General features: G+C 45.1%; 1 protein-coding gene across 1 annotated transcript in view; it reads right to left on the reverse strand.

Annotated features, from left to right (window-relative positions):
• NECAB2 (N-terminal EF-hand calcium binding protein 2) overlaps positions 1 to 24,085 on the reverse strand; it is a 209,332-nt gene that overhangs the window by 82,821 nt on the left and 102,426 nt on the right. The window contains exons 4-5 of the mRNA XM_040409577.1: positions 15,401 to 15,426; positions 13,239 to 13,336 (exon numbers count right to left, since the gene is read on the reverse strand). Of these exons, the coding sequence (XP_040265511.1) occupies positions 13,239 to 13,336; positions 15,401 to 15,426 (124 nt within the window). The remainder of the gene's footprint in view (positions 1 to 13,238; positions 13,337 to 15,400; positions 15,427 to 24,085) is intronic.

A 24,085-nucleotide genomic window follows, 5' to 3' on the forward strand; every position in this document is an offset into this window, starting at 1 on the left:
TGCTGACCACTGAGGGCAGCATAAAATAGTGACAGAAATGCTGATGTCAGCGGTGTGTCACTCATGAGCTAAAAGTAAGTGGTTGCCGAGAACCAGCATCATAATCATTGCAGCCCAGGGCTTGAGAAGAGTCAAATCTACTCGAGAAGAGTCCTGGTTATTCCTAATCTCCTGCTCTCTCACCCATCTGCTGATGATTGGCAGTTCTCTACTAGAGAGAAAGGAAGAAAACTAGGTCGAAGACGGTCAGTCATCAGCAGGTGGGCAGAAATTCATGAATAACCAGGACTCTTCTCAGGAGGCCGGGACTCTTTTCCAGGTCCAGTCTGCAATGATTGTGATGTCGGTTCTCGGCAACCAGTTACTTTTAACTTATAAATGACAGACCGCTTTAAATCAACTCATCTGTCTCTACTTTATTCTGCTGTTAGTATGGGCAGCATAAAGTTGATGACAGGTTCCCTTTAGGTGATACGGAAACGATTCTGGCGTGGAAAGGAGATGTGAATAAGGGAGACTAGCAGTGAGGAGAAGAAACGCCACCCCACCATCTTTATATACTAACTGTTCACTGAGCGCGGATCAAAACAGTTTGTGGACTTTGTATAGAAAAGTAGGATCTGACCCTTCTCCTGCTGCTATATTTCTACACGATCCCAGAGATATAACACATATACTTTTTATACAGTGAACAGTAACACCTCTATGAAAAACACCCCTGATAGTCCTCCTGATCAGTAATCAATGTCTTTTAGACTTTGTTTTACAACCTTCTTCGGGTCACTGACCCTTAAAATGATATTGTGAGAAGTCAGGACCGAAAACCCCAGGATCCTTTAGAGGTCACCCTGTCTAATGGATTGAGAAAATGCCTAAACAAGCTCGTCTGACAAGAACTCAGCCAACATTGGCACATCATCTGCTAAATAATGTACAGCAAATGGGGGTTTGCAGCCTTCGCAGAATAACAGAATGGTGTGTTCTGCGTCCTCATTAGTCCCACGCCATGACCCGCTGACACCGCAGGCCTCAAAGTGTTTTCTTCAAAACCGGCAAGAGAGAAACAGCACAGACTGCAAATAAATTACAGAACACAGACGCTGCAGTTCTGGAAGCAAATGTCCAGAGGCAATCTGTGGGGGCCCACGCTGAGAAAGAGAAAGGTAGCATGGATATCCTAGGTGACATGGATGGGGCACCACACACACAATGGTCCCGGAGACCTCCTGTAGCTGTTTCGTGCACAATTCAGATAGAGTGGACATTGATAAATGATGAAATATCTGATGTCCTGACCATAAAGGTGACTAGAAGCCTGAGGAGAGGGTTTCCAGTGGAATACTTTTTTGGAGATTTTGGTTATTGCATGCTAGACTGTGTACTGTGCCTGGAAAGTTGGCTAGATACCAGCTCATGGCGACATGGGGCCTCCTCTACAAACACAGCTGTTCAGATTAAAGGATATGTACATTTTGTCAAGATTTTTTTTGCTCTCCAATGAATTTTTATGTAAAGTAAATAGTAACTTTGCAAATCATCTTGATTAAAATGAGTTCCTAAGCAGACCTATGTGCAACAGGCTGATGCAGCTGCTGCTCCATGGTTACACACTGACAATGTGACAGATCTACAACCTGTATGTTAAATATGGCTTTAAGGGGTTGCTTCACAAAAATAGCCCATTTCCATATGCAGTAATAGTTCATAAGGACTTAACAGTGGGAGATACAAAACTTGGAACCCCCCTTTTATAAGCTAGAGTAAAGAGTCACTAATACAATTTCCCCTACAATGGCTGATACATCTGAAAGTCCTGGAGCAGGGGGTATCTGTAAATGGTTTGTTCTTTAATGTAATGTTATTAACTGTTATCCTAAGTATTGTTACACCATGTATTACAACCAGTATAGCCGTGTATGGATGGCACAGCCTTCTGGTTCTGATTCAGGACTTTACAGGAGGTTGGGTGGGGATCCAGGATATGCCCCCAGCTGAGTTTAGCGGAGAATTTATAAAGAGGAAGCTGTTGCAGATCTCTACAACTTCTACAGAAAGAAAGACAAAAATAGAGAGCTAGAGAACTTAAAATCTGCATGGCCGAGCATTGGAATCAGCAAGGTAACCTGCTACTACAGCCATCCAAACTTTGATGCTGTGGAGGATACCGTTAAAACACTCTTCACATGTGAACACATCCTGGCCAAATGCACCTTCAGGACCCTGTATCCCACAGTGGATCCCACAGCTATTATTGCCAAGGTACTGTAACCAGCTATAGATTCCATTGAGAGCGCGTTTAGCAGATAGAGAGGAAGGAGATCCATAACGCCCATCCTTGCCTAAATCTATACACCATTATCAGGGAGAAAACTGCACTGTGTACAATTGGAACTGTGTCTGCTATAATTAGATGTACTACTACTCCTATTTTGCACTACAGTAAAGAGAGACATCTATTTTTCCATCACTGGCCTAGTTTCTTACTCCTACACTATACGCTGGCCATCACACTCTACACGCCCTGCCTTGCATCCATCCTAACATCAAGGGTCACCAGGATCCCCAAGAAAAGAATGAGTGCCCCCGCCTTTTGCTGCAAATCCTTGGGAAGCAACAGTGTTAGAATAGCGGCCGTTACTGACTGCAACAGCCAGAGCCGCTACCACTTCCATCCTCCGCTTCAGCTCCTCCTAGGTTGCTGCCTATAATTCAGCGTCACAAATCTTGCGTCCTACCAAACAAGTGGCCTTACCACTGTGTTGGAAGCTATAAGAGAGACTTTATTGTGCTGTCAACATGTATTCTGTGGAGGCTGCAGCCACATTGTGTCGCCAGGACTCCTTGTGGTTGTTCACATTTACCCCAGCTTGCTGTCAAGGAAAGAAATTGCACTATTGGTTATACACCAGCACAGAAAGAGTTAATACGCCATTTTGGATACTCGCCGCTCATTCAGTGTTGGAAATAACGCCCATCAGAGAGCAGGAAAGGAACGGCCCGCCTAACCAGAGGAACCTTCTACCCAATAAGAGGAAAGCCACTATGATTGACCATAACAGCCAGAGCCACTACCACTCCCATAGTCCGCTGCACAAGGGAAATGACTACAATGTAAAATCAAGAAGTTCAAAAAGGAAAAATGTTTTTAAAATCTCTCAGCAGTACAGACTTTGAACATTTAACTTCTAGGGATTATATCACAGGATAGAATATACTAAAATAGTTTTATTACATTTGCAATATTCATCTACAGCAGATTTTCCAAAATTCTCTATTCCATTCTCAAAAAAAAATATATATATATATTAATAGCCATGTGCACACGTCACATTTAATATATTTGTATCTATTAAGATTAATATATTGGTCTCTCCTCAGTATGTATGGAGTACACAGCACAGCTATATACTGCATGTGAAAAGAAAGAGCTTAGGTAAAACTGAGAAAACTATTAAAAAGAAAATCGCTAAAACAGCAGGGTAGCGAGGAAGTATTGGAAAACTATAAGGAAAAAAATAGAACATGTAAAAGACAAATAAAAGCAGCCAAACTAGAGACAGAGAGATTCATTGCCAAAGAGAGTAAAACTAAGGCTACTTTCACACTAGCGTCATGGATCTGCAAAAACACTTCCGTTACAATAATACAACCGCATGCATCCGTCATGAACGGATCCGGTTGTATTATGTCTTCTATAGCCATGACTGATCCGTCTTGAACTCCGTTGAAAGTCAATGGGGAACGGATCAGTTTTCTACTGTGCCAGATTGTGTCAGAAAAAACTGAGCCGTCCCCATTGACTTACATTGTGTGCCAGGACGGATCCGTTTGGCTCAGTTTCGTCAGGCGGACAGCAAAACGCTGCAGGCAGGCCAGAGCGGAATGGAGACGGAACGGAGGCAAACTGGTGCATTCTGAGCGGATCCTTTTCCATTCAGAATGCATTAGGGCAAAACTGATCCGTTTTGGACCGCTTGTGAGAGCCCTGAACGGATCTCACAAACGGAAATCCAAAACGCCAGTGTGAAAGTAGCCTAACCCTAAAATGTTCTTCAATTATATAAATGGTAAAAAGTATATATCTGAAGGTGTCGGCCCTTTAAAGAGTGATGTGGGGGGAGTTGCAGACAGCGATGAGGAGAAAGCAAAGCCATCAAAGGATATGGACACCTTTGTAAAAAAAATTGGTTGTGTTGATTTATCTCTTTTTGTTTTTGTTCTCCAGCCTGCCGTGCTTCCTATGCTCAGCAGGCTGCTCATCTGACGGATTTTCTGTAACTCCTCCTCACTCCACATGGGAGCGCGCAGTGTATCCCTGTGTATGCTAATGGCAGGCCCAGTCTGCGATGTTTTTTACAGCTCCTAATACACATACCAGGCGTCTGCACTTTCATTGTGAGCCCTGCCATGTGTATTAGGGGCTGTAAAACACATCCCTGGCAGGTGCTAACACAATCGCCAGTGCCGTCATTAGCATACACATTGTATGCTAATGACAGCGCTCTGGTCATACATGTCACGTCACACATAGAGCTATAAACCGGCATCCCATTGCCGCTAGCTTTTTCAGGTATGCTGCCGGACCCCCGTGGCCCAGAGACAGAACTCGTCTTGCTGCGCTGTGTGAGCAGCAGAGGATTCACAGCACCCAGGAAAGGGTGGGGGGGGGGGGGGTGCGATCAATGAATGAGAGATACTGGGCAGTACTGGTGTATTATGTGTGAGCAGCAGAGGATGGACGGCACGGGGTGGGGCGTGATCAATGAATGGGAGATACGGGGCAGAACTGGTGTGTGATGGTGCTGACTGCAAGCACAGCTCTGCCACATGGTGCCCATTGCAAACACCGCTCTGCCACATGGTGCCCATTGAAAACACATCTCCGCCACATGGTGCCCATTGAAAACACATCTCCGCAACATGGTGCCCATTAAAAACACAGCTCTGCCACATGGTGCCCATTGAAAACAAAGCTCTGCCACATGGTGCTGACAGCATACACAGCTCTGCACATGGTACCCACTGTGTGCATACAGCACTGCCACATGGTGCTGACTACAAACACAGCTCTGCTACATGGTGCTGACTGCAAACACAGCTCTGCTACATGGTGCTGACAGCATACACAGCGCTGCCACATGGTACCCACTGTGTGCATACAGCACTGCCACATGGTACCCACTGTGTGCATACAGCACTGCCACATGGTGCTGACTGCAAACACAGCTCTGCTACATGGTGCTGACTGCAAACACAGCTCTGCTACATGGTGCCCATTGCATACACAGGTCTGCCACATGGTGCTGACAGCATACACAGCGCTGCCACATGGTACCCACTGTGCGCATACAGCACTGCCACATGGTGCTGACTGCAAACACAGCTCTACTACATGGTGCCGTCACCGCCAGCTCTCTGAGAAGTTCTGGCAGACGTTCTTCTGTACCTCTTGCATGATGTTCTTTGTTTTGGTTTCACTTTGTCATCTCTTTTCCTTCTCCCAGCTGTCATCTATTTACAATGATTGCCTCCCTTTATATTTCCTCCCATACTGCCTCACTTTGCGGTTTATACTACTTCCTGGATTGTGTTCACTGCTACATGCTGCAACTGCTGGTTCCTCAGATAAGTCTTTTCCTTTATTTGTGTTTCCGTGCTGGCTTGATTCTAGGTGACCCTGACTCCCTCCGTATTAAGCGCAGGGAGCCGGTGGTCGTGTCCCCTCACTATTATAGGGTTTTCAGGTGTCACACAGTCTAGGTACGAGGGCATGCAATTATCTATCATAAAGATAGATATGTTCCTTACCCATATGTTCCTTAGTTTGGGATCAAGTCAGTCGGATGTTTATTTATAACTTCCAGTTTTCTGCAACACCATCCGTGACAGGTGCCCATTTCATACACAGGTCTGCCACATGGTGCTGCCACATGGTACCCACTGTGCGCATACAGCACTGCCACATGGTGCTGACTGCAAACACAGCTCTGCCACACAGAAAACTACACAACATGCTTACATAGCCTTGCTTTACATGGTACACATGCTCCAATAAGGAACCTTCATACCCAGCACAGTCCTACAATGAGCCTTAGAAGTTTACTTTACTACTCCCACACACGTGGCTGATCACATGACTGTGACATCACCACAGGTCCTATACACATAATGCACTGTTTAGTCTGGAGATGTCCGTGAGGGGCGGGGCTTCCTGTGTGCAGGACCTGGCAGGCTGCTGATACAGCGCTCCTGACTAGAAAAAGACCATGCGGAAAAATATGCACGGTTCTTTTTTCAGGAAGTAAAATAGCCTGAGCAGGCGTCTATGACGCTTGTACAGGTGTTATTGTGACCTCTGGTAGACACTGAACCAATGTACTCTGCTGTACATAGCATTATGTGTCTTATTCACTCACTAAATCGTCACACTGTACTAATCGGTGTGGGAGAAGTGACTACTCACTGTGCGGACTGCACACAATACTATATTCAGAACAGAGTGCAGGTAGTGAGAGCTGTCAGTGATGAGCTCTATATCCTGCTTATAACGCCATGGTTCTGACTGTAGATCGCTACACTAACATTATCAACAGAAATATCTATTGTGTCTACAAATAATGGACTTTATATAGAATGGAAAGTGAGAACTAGCTCAGCTCGTGCATGTGAAAGCAACAGGAACGCCCACAGAGCCTGATGAGACATCCGAACAGTAAGTCTCATATCAGAGCATTTCTGAGGGCATGTGAAGCAAAGATGATAGCAGAAAACAAACAAGTGCAATTTTATTATGTGCTCCATTACAGTAAGATATGGGGGTTATTGGTTTTGATGGCACAAAGGTGTCCATAGCCATAAATATTTTTTTCTCCACTGTATTCACTGAGGAAAATAAACTCTCAGATGAAATGCAGAATGTTAAAATAAATTCCCCATTAAAAGTGCCGTCTGACCCAGGAAGAAGTGGAGCTGCGTCTTAAAAAGATGAAAATAGACAAATCGCTGGGACCAGATGGCAAAAAGTATAAATCTGAAGGTATCGGCCCTTTACAGAGTAATGAGGGGGGAGTTGCAGAGAGTGATGAGGAGAAAGCAAAGCTATTAAATATTTTTTTCTCCACTGTATTCACTAAAGAAAATAAACTGTCAGATGAAATGCAGAATGTAAAAGTAAATTCCTCATTAAAAAAGCCCTGTCTGACCCGGGAAGAAGTACAGTGGCGTGTTAAAAAGATTGAAATAGACAAATCGCCAGAACCAGATGGCATACAACCTCGTATCCTAAGAGAATTAAGTAATGTCATAGCCTGACACTTATTTCTGATATTTAAAGGGTTTCTATCACTTTGTTTCACCTATTTAGCTTTCAGACACTAGCGATCCGCTAGTGTCTGCTTTATCTAACCATCCTAATATAAGAGCTTATTGTCCTGCCGTTTAGCTAAAAAAAGAACTTATATAGATATGCAAATGAGCCTCTAGGTGCTATGGGGGCGTGATTAGCACCTAGAGGCTCCGTCTACCTTAACAAACTGCCGCCGCCCAGCGCGTCCCTCCAGCCCGCCCATCTCCAGCTGAAGCGATCCTCTCCGTGCGCGTCTCTGTTCTGCGCATGCGCAGTGAATGTCTGATGCTTCCCTGCTCAGACATCTCCACTGCGCCTGTTCCTCGGAGCACTATGACGTCATCGGCGCAGGCGCAGTGGAGATGTCTGAGCAGGGAAGCGATCAGACATTCACTGCGCATGCGCCGAATACGAGGCGCATCGCATTCCGGAGGAGATGGGCGGGCTGGAGGGACGCGCTGGGCGGCGGCAGTTTGTTAAGGTAGACGGAGCCTCTAGGTGCTAATCACGCCCCCATAGCACCTAGAGGCTCATTTGCATATCTATATAAGTTCTTTTTTTAGCTAAACGGCAGGACAATAAGCTCTTATATTAGGATGGTTAGATAAAGCAGACACTAGCGGATCGCTAGTGTCTGAAAGCTAAATAGGTGAAACGAAGTGATAGAAACCCTTTAAGGACTGAAATGTGGTGCCAATATTCAAAAAAGGTCCAAAAACAGAGAAACTATAGGCCGGTAAGTTTAACATCTGTCATGGGTAAACTGTTTGAGGGTTTTCAAAGCCATATCAGCATGGCTTCATGAGGGATCGGTCATTTCACATTAATTCAATCAGTTTCTATGAGGCGGTAAGTTCTAGACCTGACCGCTTCAAATCAATGAGCGTCGTATATATGGACTTCTCCAAAGCATTTGACACTGTACCACATAAAAGGTTATGTGCTTCTCATGTTAGATAATCTTGTATTGCCTTTTTTCACATTCTGCTCACTTTTAGTTTCATTCATTACTTCACCATCTTCGATGGATATCATCGGCTCACTTTTCATTTTCCACACTGAAAAAAACTTTTCACACCTTGACTCACAGAAACTCCTTCTGGAGTCTCTTTTGTGATTTTCTTACGCAGATCTCTCCAGTGGAGTTTCCTTTAATAATTACAACTCTATATAGTTTTATTTTCGGTATATGTAATAACAATATTATTATTATTGTAGTACTTGGGATATTCATGAAGTGTTACCCATTGTTTGACTTGTGTAGGCTTATGACCTGTATAACTCATACAATGTATATTTGATATTTTACATCATGTAATATGGAACAGTATGTACACCCATTTTAGATATATAGATATATGTAGAGTTTTGATTTCAACCCATTATTGCATTATCGACACTGAATAGGTGGCTCTGTATTTTAATATGAGATAATGCTACAGTCCATTTGATTCCTGTAGAACTGTTTTGTGTACATTTAATACTTGTATGCATAATAGTGTTATATAAAATATTCTACGGTATCTGTAGACATATTTGCTTCTTATATGTCCGCATGATTACATATGCATTATGTTTTTATATGTATATGCCACATTTTCTGATAGGGAGAATAGGCACTCCTGTCTCAGATTTCCCCATCTGACATGGCGCGCGCGGAGTCGTGGGGCCGCGCTCTGTGTCCTCCCCCTAGACGTCTCAATGCCGGCTGGGCACGTCACGTTATTTCGGCATGTGGCTCGCCGCGTCATGGCGTGATGCCTGGGGGCAGGATCACTGAGCTTTGGCCGTCGAACTCAGCGCGCCCTACGAATGTTCAGGTGAGGCAAATCACTACCAAAGCTTGGATTGGTTACGGGCAGTTTAAATTGTAATCCCCACAGTGATGGCGTTACCCCCTGACGAAGGTACGCCGAAACGCGTGTCGGGGTAACGCCATCCCAAGCATTCGGGTCTCCGTCACTTCTGGTGAGTCAGTGTTATCTCCATCCATACTCATGGCTTGTCACACATAGTCTGGATACGGTTCAGTGGGTGTATACAGCAGCTCCTGCTGCGTCATACTATATAGTACCTTCTGAGGATATTACCTGCTATTGAGTAGCTACATTGTTTGGCAATTTTGCTGTGATGTTTTTGTACTAGGACTCTCCTTTTATTAAATCATCGTGTATGTCATTCTGACATTTATATATTTAGATTCTGTATTGCTGGGATGGTGTTCTTGCTCCTTCCCCCCCCCCCCCTTTTAATGGTATTTATTATCAATTGAATTTGTAACAAAGTATACTATTTTTCAATAATTGGACGTCTATGAGCTTCAGTTCTCTCGTGTTTTTCTTTTCACATAAAAGGTTAGTATATAAAATGACAATGCTCGGACTGGGAGAAAACGTCTGTAAGTGGGTAAGTAACTGGCTCAATGATAGAAAACAGAGGGTGGTTATTAACGGTACACACTCAGATTGGGTCACTGTCACTAGTGGAGTACCTCAGGGGTCAGTATTGGGCCCTATTCTCTTCAATATATTTATTAATGATCTTGTAGAAGGCTTGCGAAGTAAAATATAAAATTTTGCAGATGACACTAAACTGTGTAAAGTAATTAACACAGAAGAGGACAGTATACTACTACAGAGGGATCTGGATAGATTGGAGGCTTGGGCAGATAAGTGGCAGATGAGGTTTAACACTGACAAATGTAAAGTTATGCACATGGGAAGGAATAATGCAAGTCACCTGTACATACTAAATGGTAAAACACTGGGTAACACTGACACGGAAAAGGACTGAGAAATTTTAGCGGACATCAAACTAAGCTGCAGAAACCAGTGTCAGGCAGCTGCTGCCAAGGCCAATAAGATAATGGATTGCATCAAAAGGGGCATAGATGCCCGTGATGAGAACATATTCCTACTACTTTACAAATCATTAGTCAGACCACACATGGAGTACTGTGTACAGTTCTGGGATCCTATGAACAAGGCAGACATAGCAGAGCTGGAGAGGGTCCAGAGGAGGGCAACTAAAGTAATAACTGGAATGGGGCAACTACAGTACCCTGAAAGATTATCAAAATTAGGGTTATTCACGTTAGAAAAATAATAACTATGTATAAATATATCAGGGGTCAGTACAGAGATCTCTCCCATCATCTATTTATCCCCAGGACTGTGACTGTGACGAGGGGACATCCTCTGCGTCTGGAGGAAAGAAGGTTTGTACACAAACATAGAAGAGGATTCTTTAGGGTAAGAGCAGTGAGACTATGGAACTCTCTGCCTGAGGAGGTGGTGATGGTGAGTACAATAAAGGAATTCAAGAGGGGCCTGGATGTATTTCTGGAGTGTAATAATATTACAGGCTATAGCTACTAGAGAGGGGTCGTTGATCCAGAGAGTTGTTCTGATTGCCTGATTGGAGTCGGGAAGGAATTTGTTTCCCCTAAAGTGGGGAAAATTGGCTTCTACGTCACAGTTATTATTTTTGCCTTCCTCTGGATCAACTTGCAGGATAACAGGCCGAACTGGATGGACAAATGTCTTTTTTTAGCCTTATAAACTATATTACCATAATGTTTTTCAATTTATATACACAGTGCAAGCAGCTGTATATATAATGGTAAAGGCTGACTGCACACTCTGCTGTATATCCCTGGCGGCTCGTTAGTCAACGTGCTGGGGATATAGCGGACACATGCGCTGTCAGCGCTCACCATTGACAGTGTAGAGGTGTCAGAGAGAAAGATCAGAAGTATTTCTATAGTATATAAGGTCAGCGATCTGTAGGAGGGAGACAGTGAGGACAGCAGCAGGACAACTCTGCATGTAAGAGTGAGCCTGGAGAGTCTTCAGTACTGCACTGAACACTGAAGACGGATTAGGGACAACTTCAGAGTATTTTTTAGTAAAAAAGTACAAAATCATCTAATAAAGTACATTGCAAAATTAATTATAATCACTCTCCCAACACACAAAAAAGTACGATTACTCTTTAGAACAACAGAACAGTAAATGGTGGAGTGATCGAGTCAGCGCTTGGGATCTTGACAAAACCTCTTACAATCCACTTCAACTTGCAACTAAATGTCATTACAAGTTCAGAGATGCACTTTGTCCCATTACAAACACTTATCCCCTATTTACTAGATAGGAGATAAGCGTCTGCGCAGCAAGGGTCCGACCGCAGGCCCCTGCCGATCAGGAGAACACTGCGTGCACACTGCCGCTCCACATAACTCTTTGGGACTGACGGAAGGAGCAGAGCACAAGAACTTGGCTATCTCTAACCCTGTTTGAAGTGGGATGTCCCCCTGAGTTCTACAGGATCTGGGACACTTTACTGTTCATACGCTCTTGCACAGAATCAGTTGGAGAACTTATCAGTTAAGCTCTTTTCATAAATGGTCTTTTCGGTCTATCATATGTGCTGTGAAAGCTCCTAGTGCACCCGTTAAAAGGACCCGCTCACCTACACTGCAACTACACAGTGTTCCAGAGGATAGGTCATCAGTTAGAAAGAGTCAGAAAACCCCTATAATCATTTTATTGCATCTTTGCACCCTTTGCCGGGCACAAACTACGGGCTGCTCTAAATTTCAATTAAAAGGATAACTGTCGTATATATATTTTTTGGAGTATTGGATTGTGGTGATTAATATCACCTTGGTGGCCCTATTTGAACTTTTCACTGTGTATTCAATTACCCCTTAATTCCACATTTTTGTTCCCTGTACTGCCTACTTTTACCTGTGCTTAAAATAGGGTTGCTAGGCATGGTCCGTCTATCTGTTGAAGGACGGAGCACGCAGCGTGCAGGCTCATATTACTGACAGCCAGGGACTGTAGGTAAATGATTAAAGCCAGGTCCTCCCCAGCAGCTGATAACAGTGCCTGGACTGTGTGCACTTCTCCCTGTCCCTGCCCTTTGCTGACGCTCCCTCACTCAGCAGAGCTGGGACAATGCAGAGTTGGAGCAGCGCAGAGCGGGGAAGGGAGATCTGCCGTCTGCTCAGTGTATAAATGAAAGCAACATGTGGTAAGAGGACCCCTTTGTGCTGCAGGAGATTAACCCTTTGGGGGGAGGGCTCTGGTTACTGACACTTTTGGGGGGCTATTGTTACTGGCTAGTGAGGGCAGGCGGGATTAGCCTCAAGGTGAGGGCAGCGGCGGCCATCTTAACTGAATAGTGAAATTGCAGTTTTATGCAGACTGGTCGCTAAGGGCTGAATCTTATTAAATATGGGGTAAGTCAGTCTAATAGGAACTGATTCTGGAATATCATGTTATTAGTAACTACATATATGAAAATTTGAATTAGGGTCTAAATGTGACAGTTATCCATTACCCTGGGTTCACACCTGAGCGTTCTGAAAGGAGCGCTCTGTATGCGCGATTGTACGGGCGTTTACAATCGCGCATACAGAGACAAGCGAACGGGAACGCGCGACAAAACGCCCCAAAGAAGCTCAAGAACTTGTTTGAGCGTCGGGAGTTTTACAGCGCGATCGTACGCGCTGTAAAACGCCCAGGTGAGAACCATTCCCATAGGGAAGCATTGGTTTCTCCTTGTTGAGCGTTTTACAGCGCGTAGGAACGCGCTGTAAAACGCTCAGGTGTGAACTTAGGGTTAAACTGTACGCCAGTAAATGTGGCAGCCCACTGAGGCCCCGTCCCCTTCCGCTAAGCTCTGCCCATTTTTTCTTTTTAAAAAGTGCTGTAAGCAGCGAAGATCTGTAAAAGTTGCACATTTTATTGCAAAATGTTGCTTGCACAGATATTTGCGACTTTGGAATGCTGGTACAGCTTTAGTATATGAGTAGTAATAACTAATATCTAAAAGATTAAATATGCACTACGTATACACCTTGACAGGCAGAAAACCTGCAGCTCACCTTCTTGGTGTAATCCATGGCCTTCAAGATAGACAGATTGAGTGTTTCCAATGAAGAGAGGACATCTTCATAATCTCCCATTTGATTCGCAAAATAATCTGTGAAAACAGAATTCCAGGTCAGAAACTGCAGCGCCCCAGTATAGTAATTATATTATGGCTCAATGTTCTCGGGGGATGTTTCTGTAATATTTTACTACATTATTTTGGCCATTAAATGGCATCTGTGAGCAGATTTGTACCTATGACACTGGCTGACCTGTTACATGTGCACTTGGCAGCTGAAGGCATCTGTGTTGGTCCCATGTTCAGATGTGCCCGCATTGGGAGAAAAATGATGTTTTATTATATGCAAATGAGCCTCTAGGAGCAACGGGGGCGTTACCATTACACCTAGAGGCTCTGCTCTCTCTGTAACTGCCGCTCCCTCTCCACTTTGATTGACAGGGCCAGGCAGTGAAAATGTCATAACCCCTGGCCCAGTCAGAGGGAGCAGCAGTTGCAGAGAGAGCAGAGCCGCTAGGTGTAACAGCAACGCCCCCATTGCTCCTAGAGGCTCATTTGCATATATTAAAATATCATTTTTCTCAGCAATGCGGGCACATCTGAACATGGGACCAACACAGACGCCTTCAGCTGCCAAGCGCACATGTAACAGGTCAGCCAGTGTCATAAGGACAGATCTGCTGACAGAGGCCTTTTAAAGAGGACCTTTCACCATAATAAAACCTCTAAACTAACTATACAGACGTGTAGAGCGGCACCCAGGGACCCCCTGCACTTACTGTTATACCTGGGCGCCGCTCCGTTCGCCTGATATAGCCTCCGGTATCTTCATAGTTAGGCTCCACCCAGGGGAACCTGCCGGCGTCTCCTTCTCCCATGCTGTAGCGCTGGCCAATCGCAGCGCTCAGCTCATAGCCTGAGAGAAAAAAATGCCTCTCAGGCTATGAGCTGAGCGCTGCGATTGGCCAGCGCTACAGCATGGGAGAAAGAGACGCCGGCAGGTTCCCCTGGGTGGAGCCTAACTATGAAGATACCGGAGGCTATACCGGGAGAACGGAGCGGCGCCCAGGTATAACAGTAAGTGCAGGGGGATCCCTGGGCGCCGCTCTACATGTCTGTATAGTTAGTTTAGAGGTTTTATTATGGTGAAAGGTCCTCTTTAAATATCTTATTGACGTACATTAGAACTATGGCCACTTCTTGGAATACGAAAGGCATGCACATCTAATTTACAGTGCCTCTTGTCATTACCGCAGAAGGAAAGGGTTAAACCATGGCCACCTTTCTGCATCATTTTACAGTTTATCTATAGATTTAATCTAAGGAAAATACTGTGCATTACTTATTTAGTACTGATCCGGATTTACAGCATGTATTATGGCCCACAGCTGCAGTCCGTGTCTCGGAGGCTTTAGACATGAGTTCTCCCGGCATTGTGTGTTGCTTCAATGTTAGTTCAGAACTTGCCCGGATAAATGTAATTCTGGGAGGCTTCCTCTTATATTGAGTAAGGTCTCTTTAACCCCAGCCAGATCAGGTCAATTATCGGGAATAAACATTCATATGATTCCTGAAATCTGGTCAGTGGGAAAGGTATCACCAAACACCAAGGAACAAGCAAAACGACAATTTGTCGGTGATCGCATCCTTTGTGCAGCAACTAAAATCCTCGTTTGCCAGCAGCACATCCACCTGTGTAAGGCCTCATGCACACAGCCGTTGTGCGTCCGTTCCGTGCCGCAATCTGCAGTCCCCAATGCACGGGCAACGTCCGTGCAGCGGCCGGGATGGATCGAGACCCATTCAACTTGAATGGGTCCGTGATCCGTCCGAACCGCAAAAAAATAGAACATGTTCTATTTTTTTACGGTGCGGAGGCACGGGCAGAAACACCACAGAAGCACTCCGTAGTGCTTCCGTGGAGTTCCGTGCCTCCAGTCCGCACCGCAGCTCCGGATTGCGGACACATTCAAGTGTGGGGACGGGAGCCTTGGCACTGAAAGTGGAATGTGCTGTCTTGGACAACCTCTTTAAGAGAGGTTTTTTTTTACCATTTGCCAGAAGAAGACAACTGTACGATTTATATTTTGGCGATTTTTATGGGGAAAATGCTCTATTATAGTCCAGCGACAGGATAGGTCATGAGGGGGATCTTACCGCACAGCTCTCTAGTATCCACATTACTGAAGCACAAGAGAAGTAAGAAAGGAGAAAGAGCAGAGTTAGTAACAGGAAAGCATCTGAATGTTCATATAATAATAGTCTCCATCAGGACTGGATAGGTGTCAAGAGCCTGGGGACACAAAATACCAGGTGCCCATCAGTGATACCAGCTTTCCCCTTCACAAAGTGTCCTCCTCTCATTCCCACCGTCCTATTAATGTCTAAATACTACACATCAATTACACATGAATATAGCGGTATATCACACGTCCCCTAGGGCCACCTATAGGAATAGGCCTACCGTGTCTATAGGTAAATCCAGTCTGACCACTACATATGTGGATAAACTGGGCATTGTATTATAAGTTGCAATTAATTTATTAGAAATCAGACCCTAGGAGACGGCTGCAAGAATTAACACATATATCGGTAGATATTAGAGAAATGGCCTGCTACTGGTCATTCCTTATGGCTTGATGTTCAGTAGAATGAAAAGTTTCACCATGGATTACTGTAAAAAAAATAATAAAGCTCATGTAAAACAGATTTGGCTTGGTATAGAAAAGAATACCCCCTGCCCCCACCCCAAGAATTTTGCACCAAACTTTAATAATAATACCTTAGTTTTTAAAATACGCCATAATCATAACTCCATCAGCATAACAGTTTTTCTTCCGTCATGCACAAAGGGCATAAATGTACAGTTCACCAATTTTACCATATATATATAAAAAAAAAAAAAAGAGTCAAAACATCACTTGTAGTGTTCACATCGATTTTTTTTGAAAAAACAACTTTTTGTGAATTTTTTTCTTTTTTTTTCTTTAAAGAAAACACTGTGGCCAGGAATTAGCTATAATAAAGAAGAATAAACAAATAGTGTCTTTTTTTCACTTTTGTGTGTTTTTGGGTGTTTTCAGATCACAGCATGCTCTAGGTGTAGCATTTTTAGGAGTTTTCTTATAGGCTTGTCTATAGGCTGGAGCTGGACAAACTTGAAAAAGTACACGTAAGGCCTCATGCAGACGACCGTAAATGCGGACAGGATGTGGATGCCATCCATGTGCTGTCGGCATCCATGCGGCCGTTCCGCAAAGGATAGAAGATGTCCTATTCTTCTTCATTTTGCAGACATGAATAGGCATTTCTTTGATAGAGACAGAGGATAGTGCGAGATGCACATGGCAGGTATCCATGTTTTGCGGATCCGCGGTTTGAGGATAGCAAAATACATACGATCATGTGCCTACAAAATAAGGACTCATGAACACGACCGCATGTATTTTGCGGTTCGCAAAAAACGGATCCGCAAAAAACAAACAGATGACATCTGTGTGACGTCCGTGTTGTATCCGTTTTTTGCGGATCCATTGTAACAATGCCTGTCCTTTTTGTAATTTTTTGGTAGAACAGACTTGCGGACATACGGATACGGAATGCACAAGGAGTCATTTCCATTTTTTTTGTGACCCCATTGAAATGAATGGTTCCACATTTGGACCGCAAAAAATAAAAATAAGGACAAAAAAAATAAGTTTTATGCGCATGAGCACTCAGAATAAAACAAGCTCACAAAATAAAATTTTTTTAATAAAATAAAAAATGCATGAAATTCAAAGTGTTTTTTTTGCAAGCCCCCCCCCCCCCAAAAAAAATCTTGCACCTCCTGCTAACTATTTTTTCTGCCCAAAATAATAATGTAATCAGTGCTGCCCCACAGGAGAGGCACCAATTTTAAGTTACAACATGTTTTCTCCTCCATTAAACACCCAAAGCTGAATCAGAATTCTTTCCCTTCCTATTACCATAAAGAAGTGCATTGTGGGAGCTCATTGTTCACATGGGCATTAAAGGCTCCACTCGGAACCTCCTTCGCAGATTCCCCCAAAAAGAGCGGACAAAGAAAAGTAATGTATGAAGGGATTTTTTTTTCCGCTAAAAAAAAGTGGAACCCATTATAATCAATGGGGTTCACTTGGCTCCATTCGTTTCCGTAATCCGGCACTTGCATTATTTTTGCTGTTCTTCTTCTCTAATGGACGCTGATGTAAATGTGGCCTAAATACCGGTAAGTCATCCATACCGTGGCCTACTGTCCCAATTTTGCAACAGCTGTACCCAATTTGCAGAAAAAACTTATGTAAGCTGAAATGGGCGGGGCCTGTGTATGCTGCGCCCATAAACGGGCAGTCCAGTGCTGTTTGGGGGAGTTCCCAGGGCGGGGCCTGTTTGTCACAAATACGTACGCATTCAATCGCAATCCTCAGCCCGAGTAAAAGGGCCCTAAACTGTTAGGTCAACAGTAGTATACATAGACTGCGGGGGAGATTTATCAAACTGGTGTATAGTAGAACTGGCTTAGTTGCCCATAGCAACCAATCAGATTCCACCTTTCATTTTCCAAAGGAGCTGTAATAAATGAAAGGTGGAATCTGATTGGTTACTATCGGCAACTAAGCCAGTGCTACTTTACACCAGTTTAATAAATGACCCCCTGTGTTTCGAAGGACAACCAGCAGAATTGAGAAAGCAGCTCTGGATGTGAATGGAGAGAACACACTTATTCACACTCTGTAAAAACAAAAAGTAACATGAGGCTACATTCACATGACCATATTTCGGAGCCTTGTCCGATTCGCATTTTTTACGAATTGCATGTGAGCCCATTCATTTCTAAATGTGGACAGCACACCGATGTCACCCATGCGCTGTCTGCCTCCGTGCGGCCATTCCCCAGACTATAGAACATGTTCTATTCTTGTCCGTTGTGTGGACAAGAATAGGTATTTCTAGAATAGAGAAAGGAAAGTGTGGGATGCACAAGGCCGGTATCCGTATTTTGCGGATCCGCGGTTTGCAAACCACAAAATACACAGGGTCGTGTGAATGTGGCCCAAGACTAAGCTGCTTCACATTTTATGTAAAGTTAAACAGTGAGATGTTAAAACTTGAGACCGGCTTTACAACCAGGGCCCTAATGTAACCGCTTCTGCCAGGAATGTCTGCAGGACTTGTAGACTGGCGCCTTGACAGTGAAGGGAAAAAAACCCTTCTGTAGATCGCGAGCATGCTGCAGAAACAATTACAATGAGTGCAAAGCAGGAATTGAAAAGATAATTGGATTTCTACCTAGAGACCTCAATTACAGTAGAACCAAAGTAGTATTACCTGTGCCCATTCACCTGTCCCCTGGCAAATCTAATTACTGTAAATCAGCTGAAGAGAGAAGCAATGTAAGGAGCCGTACCCGCTATTCAGTCCCGGGATGGGGAGGAATGGGTTAACTCCTCTCCCAGAAGAAACGCATTGTGTGACTACACTGCCTGAAAATTAAATTAAAATCTCTGATGCGAAGGGATGTTAATTACTTCCCAAATGAGAATAACTAGAGAGCGAGAGGAACCACTAGATAATTTACAACACCGTACAGTATACGCCCTTAGATATGCTGGGAGTTGTAGTCTATGGACACTCAAAAATCTACCAATTATAACTCACCGCTACTATATCAGCTGTGGCAGGTGGATGTGCCATCTAGCGGAGTAAAGGACCTAATGTAATGGAATTTTATAAGAGTTGTCAAGAGTTTAAAAAAATACAAATAAAAAAATGGCAGGTTAGGGGGTAGGTTCAAAGCCCCTCTGCTCCAGCAACACCACTCCAATCAGGACGTGCCCATATTTCAACAAGTGACTGCTGCAGCCAACCGCTGACCTCAGCAGTGTATAGCACAAGACCGCTGAGGCCGGCGACTGGCTGCAATGGTCACATGGGGTATACGGGCACACCGCTAGTGCAGTCATGTAAACAAAGCTCACCCGGGAGGAGTGGAGCGGGGGCGCTGAAGCGGAGAACGGATGCACCAGTAAGCATACCTTTCACTTGTTTAACACCTTCCCTACCCAAAGATATTTTTTTTACTCTGATAAAATCCTAATTGAATGGACTGTAATGACTGCTTCATGATTTCATGAGATACAGAAAGACGGGTGAGACACAAATCTGGAGAAAAATAGACAATTGGGGAACAGAAGAAAAAACTGGCAGTTGTTTATGGCCATTTTGCATCCGTTTTTCACAATTTTTTTTATCTATTTCCTGGCCATTTTCTATGGCTGTTAAAAAAAAATAGATAAACTTCATTGTCCTCCTTCCCCCCCCCCCCCCCCCCCCCCTGAAAACACCGAGAAGATGGTCACATTATCTCACCGGTGACATTTCTTTGGCTTCTACTGCATACGATAGGATTTCTCTGCCTGTCCTCAGCGTCTGCTGGCAATCAACCTAATTTTAATGGGTATCAGATAGATGCCATTCTGTAGAAGGGCCGTTAAAAAACGGGCCCACTGACTTCCATGGAGGCTGTCAGGACGTCAAAACGGTCAAAAATACGACATGTCCTACTTTTTGATGACCAGAATTTAAGGTCAGTTAAAACAACAGACATGAATTTACCCACAGACTTCAAAAGTTCTGAAAATGGCCGTGACACAGCCATTTTCCACCAGCACGTACATTTTAATCTAAAGTACCCTGGAGTAGGATGCGCCATATTTATTAAGACACATACCTCTGAATACATTTAGTCCAGCTTCGAGCAGGAGTAGATTTTCACTATAATTTACAGCAATTTCTGGCCAAAATGATGGTAAATCTCATTGCTGTGGGAGGCCCCATGTCCACAGCTTACCCCCAATCACTTTTACAAAGTGTCGAAAGATGCAACATAGGACAAAAAGTCTCAAATTTTTGTGCAAAAATTTTGCAGCTTTTATAAGCCAGTGAACTGGTGTAGATGGGTTAATTTTAAAATTTTACATTCTGAGTTATCTGTTTTGCTTAAAAAAATGTATATTAATTGCAAACTCTTGAGTTAAATAATTGATAAAGCAGCCACAGGAAATATGTAAGAAATACTTATGGTACGACTTGTTAAAGGGGTATTCCACCTTGGACCATTGTTGTTTGTTAGGTTGAGACAAGACAATGTGGTCAAGAGCTGCCACAGGTGGACGTAGTTTGCCTGATGCCGCCAGGTCAATCGTATGGTCTCAACCTTAGGCCTCATGCACACGGCCGTTGTTTTGGTCCGCATCCGAGCCGCAATTTTGGTGGCTCGGATGCGGACCCATTCACTTCAATGGGGCCACAAGAGATGTGGACAGCACTCCGTGTGCTGTCCGCATCCGTTGCTCCGTTCCGCGGGCCCGCAAAAAAATATAGCATGTCCTATTCTTGTCCGCGCTTTGCGGACAAGAATAGGCAGTTATATTAAAGGCTGTCCGTGCCGTTCCGCAAATTGCGGAACTCGCACGGACGCCATCCATGTTTTGTGTGCATGTAGCCTTAGAATCTCTTCTTAATAAAAAGCGGAGTATGAAATGTCCCCCTGCTAGGACACCCAGCAACCAATTGTAATATGGGGGCAAACCTGGCATACCATAAATGCCCAACAGATGCAGGTCCCGCCTTTGGGATCTGCACCTATCTCGAAACACAAGTCTGCCAATCCTGGCACATCCAGTCTGTGACATTGTACTAGAGGTGGCCAGGGTTAGGCTACTTTCACACTGGCGTTTTGGTTTCCGTTTGCGAGATCCGTCATGGGCTCTCACAAGTGGTCCAAAATGGATCAGTTCAGCCCCAATGCATTCTGAATGGATAAGGATCCGCTCAGAAGGCATCAGTTTACCTGCGTTTGGTCTCCGTTCCGCTTTGGAGGCGTACACCAAAACGCTGCTTGCAGCGTTTTGGTGTCCGCCTGACGATGCGGAGCCAAACTGATCCATCCGGAAACACAATTGAAGTCAATGGGGACGGATCCGTTTGTACTGGCTCCGCTTTAAGACATATCCGTTTCAAAACATTCAGGTCTCTGCGCATGTCCAGTAATATTCCTTCCCCTCCCCCAGCATCGTCGGCCATCTTGGAGGAGCAACTTGGTGTACACTGGTAAGTATTAGAAGTTTGTCTGTTTTCTGTCTTTATCTTTTTCTATCTATCTGTTCTATCTATCCATCTATCTATGGGGAAGCAGCTGGCACTGGGGGGGGGGGGGGGGGGGGCTGCTGGCACTGGGGGTGGCTGCTGGCACTGGGGGTGGCTGCTGGCACTAGGGGGGTGCAGCTGGCACTAGGGGGGTGCAGCTGGCACTAGGGGGGTGCAGCTGGCACTTAGGGGGGTCTGCTGGCCCTGGGGAGGGGGTGGCTGCTAGCACTGGGGGGTCTGCTGGCTCTAGGGGGGCTGCTGGCTCTAGGGGAGGGTGGTGCTGCAGGCACTGGGGGTCTGATGGCACTTGTGGGATTAATATAAAAAAAAAAATATATTTTTTTATTAGCTTCGTCCAAAACTTAAATAAAATTTGAAAGAAAAAGTTCTGTGGTGGGCAAGCACCAATTTATCGACTTTAAGGCTGGGTTCACACCTGAGCGTTTTACAGCGTGTTCCTACGCGCTGTAAAACGCTCAACAGGCAAGAACCAATGCTTCCCTATGGGTATGGTTCTCACCTGAGCGTTTTACAGCGCGTACAAACACGCTGTAAAACGCCCTACGCCCCAAGAAGTACAGGAGCTTCTTTGGGGCGTAGTGTCGCGTGTTCCCGTACATAGACTTCCGGGAACGCGCGACAATGGGCGTTTGCTTACTTCTGGAGCCGCGTATGTGAGACGCCCGGAGAATCGCGCATACAGAGCGCTCAGGTCAGTACGCTCAGGTCTGAACCCAGCGTAAAGTAAGTTCTTCAAAAAAAAAATTGGGTGATATCTCTGTAAACGGTGCTCTAAACATGTTCTTATAACGTTATCTGCATTTTGTCTGGTATTATGTTGGAACTCCAGGGGGCCCGGCCGCCTGTGGACCCCCCCAGGGCGCTGGCAGGGGCCCCGCTGTACTCACATGTAAAGGAGCGCTCTGATGGGGCCCAGTGGCAATTTCAGGCCCCATCAGAGCACTCCATGCCTCCATTACATGTATAATATGGGGGGTGGAGGGTCAAGGTCGAGGGGTGGGGGAGCGCACACTCACTCACACGGCACAAAAGTGGGCATCTCTACTGAGGGGCACCTAATCTGCCATAACTAATTTGAGGGGGCACCTAATCTGCCATAACTACTGTGAGAGGGGCACATATGAAGGCATAACTATGAGGGGGCACATATGAAGGCATAACTACTGTGAGGGGGCACGTAATCTGCCATAACCACTGTGAGCGGCACATATGTGGGCATATCTAATGTGAGGGGCACATAATCTGGCATAACCACTCTGAAGGGGCACATATCTGGGCAAATCCACTTTGAGGGGGCATATAACTGGGCATAAATACTGTGAAGGGGCACATAATCTGTCATAACTACTGTGAGGGGCACATAATCTGGCATTACTACTATGAGGGGGAACATAATCTGGCATTACTACTGTGAGGGGGAACATAATCTGGCATTACTACTGTGAGGGGGAACATAATCTGGCATTACTACTGTGAGGGGACACATAATCTGGCATTTGGGGAAAATGTCCTAGATTACCCTGCTATACATTGGCATGGCTCAGTCTTACAAGCCAGCACAGTGCCCCCTGCTGGTGATTTCACAGGGGCAGTCACCATCCCTTCCTTATGTGATTATTCTTTTTTTCTCACCACAGACAGAGACCTTGTTCTGGATCCAGCGGACATCACGCCGACGCCAGCGAGACCCTGGATGAGGTAGGACCAGATTTTATTAGGACTGAGTGTAGCCATGCATTAGGCTTAGGGCTCTTTCACACGAGCGGATCCCGTGCGTGGAATCTGCTGCGTGAAAGAGTGCCAAGCCCCGTTCCGGACAGCAGAGACACGGAGCATTAACATGATTGATAATGCTCTGTGCCTCACTGTGATCTTTTTACTACAAAATCACAGTGAGATAAAGTTGTCACCGTGATTTTGTAGTAAAAAGATCAGTCAGTCATGTTACTGCTCCGTGTCTCTGCTGTGCAGAATGGGGCTTGGCACTCATTCATGCAGCGGATTAGCCGTATGGAAAGAGCCCTTAGTAAGAAAATCTGCCGGTCTTTGTAAAAATGTTTGCACTGTGGCCCATAACTCTATAAGTACACCACTGGTAGGGGAGGTAGTGGGGGTGGGGGGTGGATGGGGTGGAGGCAGGTTGGGGGGGGGGGGGGAGGGGGGGGGGCCCTATGGATCAGTTTCGCACCGGGGCTCCATGGATTGTGTGAACGCCACTACGCGTACAGATGTCTTCACCTCAACAAAGAAGGCGCCTTCGTATCCAGAGGTCGGTAAGTATAAAATCAACGCCTGGAGTTTGTACTGTGTGATTCGTTGCATTAACCCAGGCATGTTCAACCTGCGGCCCTTCAGCTGTTGTAAAACTACCCACAATGCCCTGCTGTAGGCTGTTTGGGCATGCTGGGAGTTGTAGTTTTGCATGCAGCTGGAGAGCCGCATGTTGAGCATGCCTGCATTAACCAGTATGTGCTTTTATTCTAGGCTTCTTCTTCATCATCATCTGCCGGCTCACTTGCTGGGACCAGCTCTCCAGCTGTGGCCAGCTTACCTGCCGTGCCCGGCTCACCGTTGGTGGCCTCGCCGTCATCCAGGGGAGGTGGACCAAGCCCAGACCAGGGCCGTCAAGAAGTATATATTTTTTATTTTTTTAATACATTACGGTTAAAC

This window comes from Bufo bufo, chromosome 10 (genome assembly GCF_905171765.1).
Source record: "Bufo bufo chromosome 10, aBufBuf1.1, whole genome shotgun sequence".
NCBI lineage: Eukaryota > Metazoa > Chordata > Amphibia > Anura > Bufonidae > Bufo > Bufo bufo.